Source organism: Squalius cephalus (assembly GCF_949319135.1).
Source record: "Squalius cephalus genome assembly, chromosome: 18".
Lineage (NCBI taxonomy): Eukaryota > Metazoa > Chordata > Actinopteri > Cypriniformes > Leuciscidae > Squalius > Squalius cephalus.
Window position 1 is genome coordinate 34,532,224 of NC_137139.1, and position 10,177 is coordinate 34,542,400.

The 10,177-nt window shown below is 38.5% G+C and overlaps 1 protein-coding gene across 1 annotated transcript in view; it reads left to right on the forward strand.

Moving 5' to 3' along the window:
- Positions 1-7,573: 7,573 nt before the first annotated feature.
- LOC307146313 (F-box only protein 41-like) overlaps positions 7,574-10,177 on the forward strand; it is a gene marked incomplete at its 3' end in the record, with an annotated part of 4,732 nt that continues 2,128 nt past the window's right edge. Inside the window, exons 1-2 of the mRNA XM_079850211.1 lie at positions 7,574-7,685; positions 8,100-8,252. Of these exons, the coding sequence (XP_079706337.1) occupies positions 7,576-7,685; positions 8,100-8,252 (263 nt within the window). The 5' untranslated portion in view covers positions 7,574-7,575. The remainder of the gene's footprint in view (positions 7,686-8,099; positions 8,253-10,177) is intronic.

Consider the following 10,177-nt stretch of genomic DNA (forward strand, 5'->3'; position numbering starts at 1 on the left):
GGCACCAATCTTGGAGTGGCTTCCCAGGTCCAGTGGTTTGGCAGGGGAGGCATGTGTTGGGGAGACCTCCTTCCCTTCTTCCAACAGTGCCTTAAAAGAAGGACTGCTCCGAATGTGCTAGTGATTCACTGTGGAGGCAACGACCTAGGACGTGTGAAAAGTGTGCTGCTTCTCAAAGCAATGAAGAGGGACCTACGTGACCTCAACAGACAGTTTCCCCAGATGAAAATTCTGCTGTCTTCAATAAACCAAAGGCGCCACTGGAGGCATGCCCCCCCGGGAAAGGTGGACAAAGTGCGAAAGTTTGTGAACAATGTGATGGCTAAGTTTGTTTTGTGTGTTAATGGGAGCATTGTACATCATCCACACATACTGTTTGAAAAGCCTGAACTATTTTTAAGTGATGAGGTTCATTTAAGCCCTAAGGGAAACGATGTTTTTTTAACTGATATTGGCCATTGTCTGAGACACCACAACCCATAAAATTGGTCTTTAATTACAGAAAAGAGGGTCTCAAATCATGATATCATTTTATAATTGTATTAAAATGTATACATTTTAAAAAAGAACTGCAAAATGTTTAAAATTCAAACCAAAGGAAGAAATAAAAGCATTCCCCTGACTTATTGCTGTGGTTGCATTTTATTTATCTAGTCTAGATCATTGTTGATATTGTAAATTAATAATTGGTGAGAATAAAATTAAAATTCTGTATTATTTGTTGATATGGAACTGTAGCTAGAGAGAAAAAATTAGGGACTGCATAAAAAAGCATATAAAATATATTTAAAGAGAGTGCGTTAAACAAGAAAAATAATATTATGAATGATAAGAAGCTTCTTCTCACATCTGCTTTTGAGCTATTGCTGCCAGGCCGTCTGTAATTTTTACCCCATTGTGTGGAAAACAGATTCAAATTAGCCTGGCTAATGTCAGACCAAGTCTCTTTTGAGCCTTGGTCTGGGAACCACGTGTTAATTTTCTCGTATTTGAGGCGTGGTTCACGAATGCCCAGAGCCGTTTATTGGGCGCTATGAATGTCTATCAAATGCGCCTGTACGTAGCTCATAGCCAATCGTTTCAATTATACCAGATGACGTATGTAGAGTGACAGAAATTCGACGAGGAAAAATACGATGGGTCAAAGATTTATTTGTACACAATGGCGTGAATATTACTGTTTGTGCAAGATAAACATGAGGGTAGAAGGTAACGTCGAGTCTGATGCCATGTTGGATCCATAGATATAAACAAACTGCTTCGGTGTCATCATCGTCTTGCTGCTCCCTCCCCATTCTGCGATTGGTTCCCTTTTTCATTGGAAAATCTGGTCTATGGTAGCCTGACGTCATCATACTCAGATTCTAGTCAGAATGTGAGTCTGATACTGGTCCATTGAACTTTGATTATGGGGCGTGTTTCAACCGAACTAGGAAAGAAAATGTCTCTGCACTCAATTGGATAGACCTACAACCAATCAGAGCAACGGAGTAAGTGACATATGTTTTTCATTCATGTTTCCAGTTGACAAATGCCTTGATCGCGGTTCTCTGTTCCTCTTTTAAAATGAATGCGCTGTCGATATCGTCTATAACAGACGCGATGGCGGAATCTACACATGATGTTTCATACAGAAAGTTCGGGAGAAGCTCGTTCAAATAATCAATCCAATCAACTTGTCATCAAACGATTGCCATGCCTACCTTATCAGCATGAAAGGAAGCATATATTTATTCACTCACCTAACATTCCTTGACAGTTTCAGCATCCCCCCAATCACTCTCGGCTTGTTCTTCCACAGCCTGGAATATGGGGGGAGTACCCTGGGTTCGGGCCGAATACCGAGCCCGCCCTCTCCTCGGACAGCACCCCAAATATGCATTTATTCTTTCTGACTTATTTATAAGTGTGAAATCTAAATTCTCCAGAGGCAGTCATCTTTTCTTTTACTGTCTATGCATCTTTGTTGTAAACGAATTCAGCCGGCTAGGTCTATGATGTCCAAACTGCCTAGCAACGTGAATAAAATCGCGCTGTGAGCAAGGCAGCATGGGGAAACCCAGGCTAGATTCAAATGGTCTTTCATAAAAAAAATAAAAAAAATAATCTAATATTTAAAAATTTTGATAACTGATGGTTTGATCATTCTATTTTTTTTTTATACTTTTTATGTTTGTCTTGCATATTGGTCTCTGATGCCTGTGTGAACATTGTATAATTAGACACACACACACACACACACACACACACATACATTTATATATAACTCAGGCTTTACCTTAATGTTAATAAGTGTTTCCTGAAACATTCTTAGTTAAGAATACCTTCTGTAAGTCATTCGTTCGTGGTTGGTCTGGAGCACTCTTAGCTATACCTTATCACTGTTGACAGTTCATTACGATAGTGGCCACCACTGTTTCTTTACATCTCAGTCTATACGAATATAATTCTGCTAATTAAAGTGTTTTCATGCAAACAACATTGTCATAACACTGAAGTGATTTTATGTTGTTATTAATTATATTATCCAAAGTTTTATCAACTGGCAAACCATTAGGCAGTAGATAGCTGTAAGAGTATGTTTAAACATCCAAACACCAAAACCTTGTGCTTTTGTAAAATAAAGATCTGCCTTTGTTTCAACTGTCTCTGTATCTGCGAGAATCTTTCTGAAACTAATAAAGTTTAAACAATGGCCTATTATCACACAAACATTGTGCAGAGGCCAGCTATGCAAAATTGTAAATGCCCCCAACAATGACTTAAAAATAATCAACAAAGGCTATAGTACAGTAGCCTACGTTACACTGAGATTTCATGTAGGAGCGGGATTTGAATGCTTGGGCAGTGAGCGATTGAGTGGAGCGCATTGGCATAGAGTGGAATATTGAGCGGAGCACACATGCTGAGTTATAACTATATATTCAGGATTTACATTTATATATTCAGAGTTTTAACTATATATTCAGGATTACATTTATGTATTCAGAGTTATAACTATATATTCGGGATTTACATTTATATATTCAGAGTTATAACTATATTCAGAGTTACATTTATATATTCAGAGTTTTAACTATATATTCAGGATTACATTTATGTATTCAGAATTATAACTATATATTCAGATTTACATTTATATATTCAAAGTTATAACTATATATTCAGAGTTACATTTATATATTCAGAGTTATAACAATATATTCGGGATTTACATTTATATATTCAGATTTACATTTATATATTAAGGGTTATAACTATATATTCAGGGTTACATTTATATATTTAGGATTTACAAATATATTCATAGTTATAACTATATATTCAAATTTACATAGAATTATTTCCTGTTTGGCCCCCCATAATATGTATACACACACACACAGTATATATATGTATATATATATATATATATATATATATATATATATATATATATATATATATATATATATATATATATATATATATATATATCGCTCTACACTGACCAACAGTGGACTTCTGCCTGCATTGGATCTCTGTGTGTGTGTGAACAGTTTAATTATTTTGTAACTATAACTATAAGTTATATTATATATCTTTTTTATATATGCAGTCCCTAACAATTAACTTGCCATTGCATACACACATACACACATACATGTCTATATTACTAACATAGGGGACTATCGCTCTACACTGACCAACAGTGGACTTCTGCCTGCAATGGATCTGTGTGTGTGTGTGTGAACAGTGTCTTTATTTTGTAACTATAACTATAAGTTACATTATATATCTTTTATCTATATGCAGTCCCTAACAATTAACTTGCCATTGCATACACACATACACACATACATGTCTATATTACTAACATAGGGGACTATCGCTCTACACTGACCAACAGTGGACTTCTGCCTGCAATGGATATGTGTGTGTGTGTGAATAGTGTCTTTATTTTGTAACTATAACTATAAGTTACATTATATATCTTTTATCTATATGCAGTCCCTAACAATTAACTTGCCATTGCATACACACATACACACATACATGTCTATATTACTAACATAGGGGACTATCGCTCTACACTGACCAACAGTGGACTTCTGCCTGCAATGGATATGTGTGTGTGTGTGAATAGTGTCTTTATTTTGTAACTATAACTATAAGTTACATTATATATCTTTTATCTATATGCAGTCCCTAACAATTAACTTGCCATTGCATACACACATACACACATACATGTCTATATTACTAACATAGGGGACTATCGCTCTACACTGACCAACAGTGGACTTCTGCCTGCATTGGATCTGTGTGTGTGTGTGAATAGTGTCTTTATTTTGTAACTATAACTATAAGTTATATTATATATCTTTTATATATATGCAGTCCCTAACAATTAACTTGCCATTGCATACACACATACACACACATACATGTCTATATTACTAACATAGGGGACTATCGCTCTACACTGACCAACAGTGGACTTCTGCCTGCATTGGATCTGTGTGTGTGTGTGTGAACAGTGTCTTTATTTTGTAACTATAACTATAAGTTACATTATATATCTTTTATATATATGCAGTCCCTAACAATTAACTTGCCATTGCATACACACATACACACATACATGTCTATATTACTAACATAGGGGACTATCGCTCTACACTGACCAACAGTGGACTTCTGCCTGCAATGGATCTGTGTGTGTGTGTGTGAATAGTGTCTTTATTTTGTAACTATAACTATAAGTTACATTATATATCTTTTATCTATATGCAGTCCCTAACAATTAACTTGCCATTGCATACACACATACACACATACATGTCTATATTACTAACATAGGGGACTATCGCTCTACACTGACCAACAGTGGACTTCTGCCTGCAATGGATCTGTGTGTGTGTGTGTGAACAGTGTCTTTATTTTGTAACTATAACTATAAGTTACATTATATATCTTTTATCTATATGCAGTCCCTAACAATTAACTTGCCATTGCATACACACATACATGTCTATATTACTAGCATAGGGGACTATCGCTCTACACTGACCAACAGTGGACTTCTGCCTGCAATGGATCTGTGTGTGTGTGTGTGAATAGTGTCTTTATTTTGTAACTATAACTATAAGTTACATTATATATCTTTTATATATATGCAGTCCCTAACAATTAACTTGCCATTGCATACACACATACACACATACATGTCTATATTACTAACATAGGGGACTATCGCTCTACACTGACCAACAGTGGACTTCTGCCTGCAATGGATCTGTGTGTGTGTGTGTGAATAGTGTCTTTATTTTGTAACTATAACTATAAGTTACATTATATATCTTTTATATATATGCAGTCCCTAACAATTAACTTGCCATTGCATACACACATACACACATACATGTCTATATTACTAACATAGGGGACTATCGCTCTACACTGACCAACAGTGGACTTCTGCCTGCAATGGATCTGTGTGTGTGTGTGTGAATAGTGTCTTTATTTTGTAACTATAACTATAAGTTACATTATATATCTTTTATCTATATGCAGTCCCTAACAATTAACTTGCCATTGCATACACACATACATGTCTATATTACTAACATAGGGGACTATCGCTCTACACTGACCAACAGTGGACTTCTGCCTGCATTGGATCTGTGTGTGTGTGTGTGAACAGTGTCTTTATTTTGTAACTATAACTTATAATTACAAAATAAAGACAATGTTCACACACACACACACACATAGTTCCATTGCAGGCTGGAGTACCCTGTTGTATAGGGAAGACATCGTTCAGAGTTGCAGATCCCTTTGGCATATTTTAAAAAAAAATTGACAAAAGTAATATTAGAAAAAATAATAATAATACATATATACATATATATGTTTGGGGATGTTTGAAAAGACTTTGAAGTTCATTATCTAAGCTACCAGTTAAACAGCAGCTCTACAGTCTCAGAGCCTCTCTAGGACAGCAAGCCATTCAAACAATGGAGAAGTGTGAACGACGTGTGTTAATGGGCCATTGCAGTTCCTGCTCCAGCCTACAGGAGCGCTGCTGAGTATGGACTTAAACACACACACACATGTAGGTCCCCACTTGGTCAAAAATGTAAAAAATTCACCAGAGCGTGTTTTAGCTGATTTAAACATGTTTTAAAGCATGACCAACAGGGGACTTGAAAAATGTCCCCACTTGGCTCGACGGTCCCCTGTTGGTGAGTGTGTAACGACACCAAGGTCCCCACTTAGATAGGTAGACAAGTACACACACACACACACACACACACACACTCTCTCTCTCACTCACTCACTCACTCACACACACACACACACACACACACACACACACACACACACACACACTCTCTCTCACTCACTCACACTCACAGCCACGTACACACATAAACACACACATACAAACACACACACACACACACACACACACACACACAAACACACACACACACACACACACACACACACACACACGTCCCGATGATTCAGTGTGCATTCAGGTTTAAGTCCCCGAAGGGGTAGCAAAACATGAACACACATTCACACAAACACACACACACACACACACACACACACACACACACACACACACACACACACACACACACACTCACACAGAAACGGCAGAAACATAAATTGCTGAAATAAAACAATACAAAATTCACTCAAAATTAATTTAAATCTAAAAATATCTAGATTCTAGAAGACATCAGAACAATTCAAACTCACGTCTCAATAACCAAACGCCCAAACAGAACACAAGACAAAACCAGCAAACCTAGAATGAGCCGAACAGAAACTCAGATCAGTCTTACCTGTTCAGAGGTTTATTTCCATTTATTATGTCCACTTACAGGCCACAAATAACTACTTTTGCACTGCCAAGACTTCCTCAGCTAACCAACAACAGCTAGCACAACACCAGCCGATCCTCTAGAGGTCAGCAGAGAGCAAAGGCTTCCCAGAGTAAAGCTACTCTAAGTTGGGTGACGACCCTCCCTCCTCCTCATCCCGTCCCCTCCCCCTCCCCTACGTGCTTCCTGAAACAGAAACAGAAACTTTTCCGATGTAAATTCGGGACTTTGCGCGTTTTCCCTCTTCTTTGCTATTTGTTCATCGGAACGTCGTCTCTTTGGTCGTGTGTCGGCCATATAAAAATTCAAGAGAATATAATTCTAACGTTAGCTAACTTCCCTCTTCATGCTACTCTCTCCTCCACCCCCCACCCCCCCTTCATGTGCACGTGCACTAACCCCCCCACCCCCACCCCCAAATCATTCTTGTTGGTTATTGGCTGGAACACTGTTTGTTGTGTTTTGTGGTCCAGGCTGGGCCAGTTTGTTTTTGCTGCAGTTTGTGGAGCCTGTGGTGTCTACAGAGACCGCGTTTCTTTATAGTGTGTTCAGGGGACAGGCAGCTAGCGGATAGTTAGATGTTTGCTGGATGTGACAACAAATGTTTCAGCCTAAAAAACACGTGACATCGCTTAGAGCACCTTTAAAGTCGTACTAACCTTGAGTGTGTGTGTGTGTGTTTGTGTAGTTCTTGATGACTCTGTCTCAGTGGTGCTGTCAGACTCAGTCTCTTGTTCTTCACAACCTCAAACCTCGATCTCGTGGCAAGAAAGAAAGCAAAGACGAGTACCAGCGGAGCACGAGGTAAAACACACACTAACATGCAGCGACTTCAATCTCTGAGCCCACAGCTTACACTGTATATCCTTAAAATGATGACTGGTATACAATCGCCTTTGTTGCCATTGGCTTTTGGCTTGCTTACTTGGGGACATTACATTTTATTTACTCCAGAGCGGCTATATATATAAATGAACTAAATTAATAACTTTTTTACAACAAAAATGAACCATCACTGAACTTACTTAAGCTGAACTGTGACACTATTTTCTTCTAGAAACACACTCTGTTGCATTATTTTCCTGTTATCTCTGTGAAGCTGCTTTGAAACAATCTGTACTGTAAAAAGCACTATATAAATAAATGTGACTTGACTTGACAATGCTTTTTAAATATAATATGTAATGAGATGCTTGTGCTGTATCTCTGTGTGTGGAGGGGCGGACTGGAGGCGGGGCTGGAGGCGGTGCTTAAGTCAGCTGGGCGGAGTCTTGTGTCTCTGAGCGTCTCTCATTGCTCCAACATCCTGACGGACAGGTCGCTGTGGCTCGTCAGCTGTCACTGTCGAGCGCTGCAGTCTCTCACATACAGGTGACATGAAGAGTCACACACGCCATTATAATCATGATTAGCAAGCTAATTCACAACTCATAGATAGATATTTGATATTACATTATCAAAATATTGGAGAACGATTTCTTTAGGTTGTATATATTCGTATAAAGAGACATAGATAGATAGATAGATAGATAGATAGATTTACATACAAACACAAATGCTACATTTGAAAACATTTACATCTATTAATATTGCTGACTTACAAATGAGGAATACAGCAGAAGCGATTCATCGTGAAGAGGCAAATAAAGAGGCAAATAAACACACAAGTGCTCAAAACACACCGTTTCAGACATTGCTTAGAGTTGCGTAAGCTAGAATAAAGAGGGATTAAAGGAAAGTGAAAGCGTACAATTGTCTTTCTTTTATGATCAGCTGTTCATCTTCTGAATGTTGTCAGGGATTCTGCATTACGGATGAAGGCGGGAGATCATGAACGAACATGTTTTGCTTCAGCGAGTGTAGAAGGGTTCTGGCTGTGGGTTTGGTTGGTGTGAGTGTGTGTGTGTGTGTGTGTGTGTGTGTGTGTGTGTGTGTGTGTGTGGAGCTGAGAACTGACTGCTGATGGTTGTTGTTTTATCAGTGAAGAAATTATCAAAACCATCAGCAGTTAAAGACAGAGGAGAGAGTTGGATGTTGTGAAAAGTGTGCGTTTGTTTGAAGCGCTGTTGATCTTGTTGTGGAAATATGTGACCCTGGATCACGTCACCAGTCTCGAGTCGCACGGGTTTATTTGTGGCAATAGCCAACAATACTAGCCTGGCAAGCCAGACCTACATCAAGATGTTAGGTCTGGCAACTCACCATAGACACGGCTCAATCCGAGGGCCGGGATAAACGGCTGTCTTTCAAATTCCCTCTGCACGCAATTGGACAGCGCTTCAACCAACCAGAGCGTTTGCCCACCAGCGGAGCTAACTGATGATAGATTAAACTTTTGCCATTTCTGGCCGGCAAAACTACGAACACATCTTCCTGTTTTAAGAATGACTTCAGTGCCGTTCTTTGCTCTTTTCCCAAAGAAAAGCTTAACTCCAAGTCCTCCAGAGTCGTGGACAAAGTCGATTTGAAAGACTCTTCTTTGTTTTCAAGTAGCAGGGAACCGTCGCAACTCTGTCGTCATTATGTAAAGCCCGCCCACCGACTCTATACACGATTTGATTGGCCTGACTAGAGTTTGGTTTTTCCAGCTCGAAAGTCAACGCAGAGTTGCTAGACTACACTGGCTGCAAAATAAATTTTGCTGCCGCTAGGGTGCGTCTAGATTTCCAGGCTACAACAATACATTATATGGGTTTTTCTTTTATGCCAAAAATCATGAGGATATTAAGTAAAGATCATGTTCCATGAAGATATTTTGTAAATTTCCTACCGTAAATATATAAAACATGTATTTCTGTGAGGGAATGCTGCACAATCGCCAACATAAATGAACAACTTTAAAGGAGATTTTCTCAATGTTTCGATTGTTTTGCACCCTCAGATTCCAGATTTACAATAGTTGTATCTCAGCCAAATATTGTCCTATCCTAACACACCATACATCAATGGAAAGATTATTTATTCAGCTTTCAGATGATGTATAAATCTCAATTTAAAAAAATTGACCCATGTTTTGTGGTCCAGGGTCACATATTAAGATTTAGCAGCATGGACTTCAACAGAAAAGGATGAATATTGATACTTACTCAGGTCAGATCGATCTTTAGCAGTATTTTCAGTTTGGTCCAGTGTTCATGAAGAACATCAGATAACCCGGGGCATGTGCTGGCCTGGAAGATATCGTCTAGGGAAGAAGTTAAAGTGGAACATAAAGTGTCTGTTGTGTTATTCACATTCAGAGATGAGCATTGTGTGGGTGAGGGAAGAGAGGATGAAACAACAGGGGAAAGATGTGA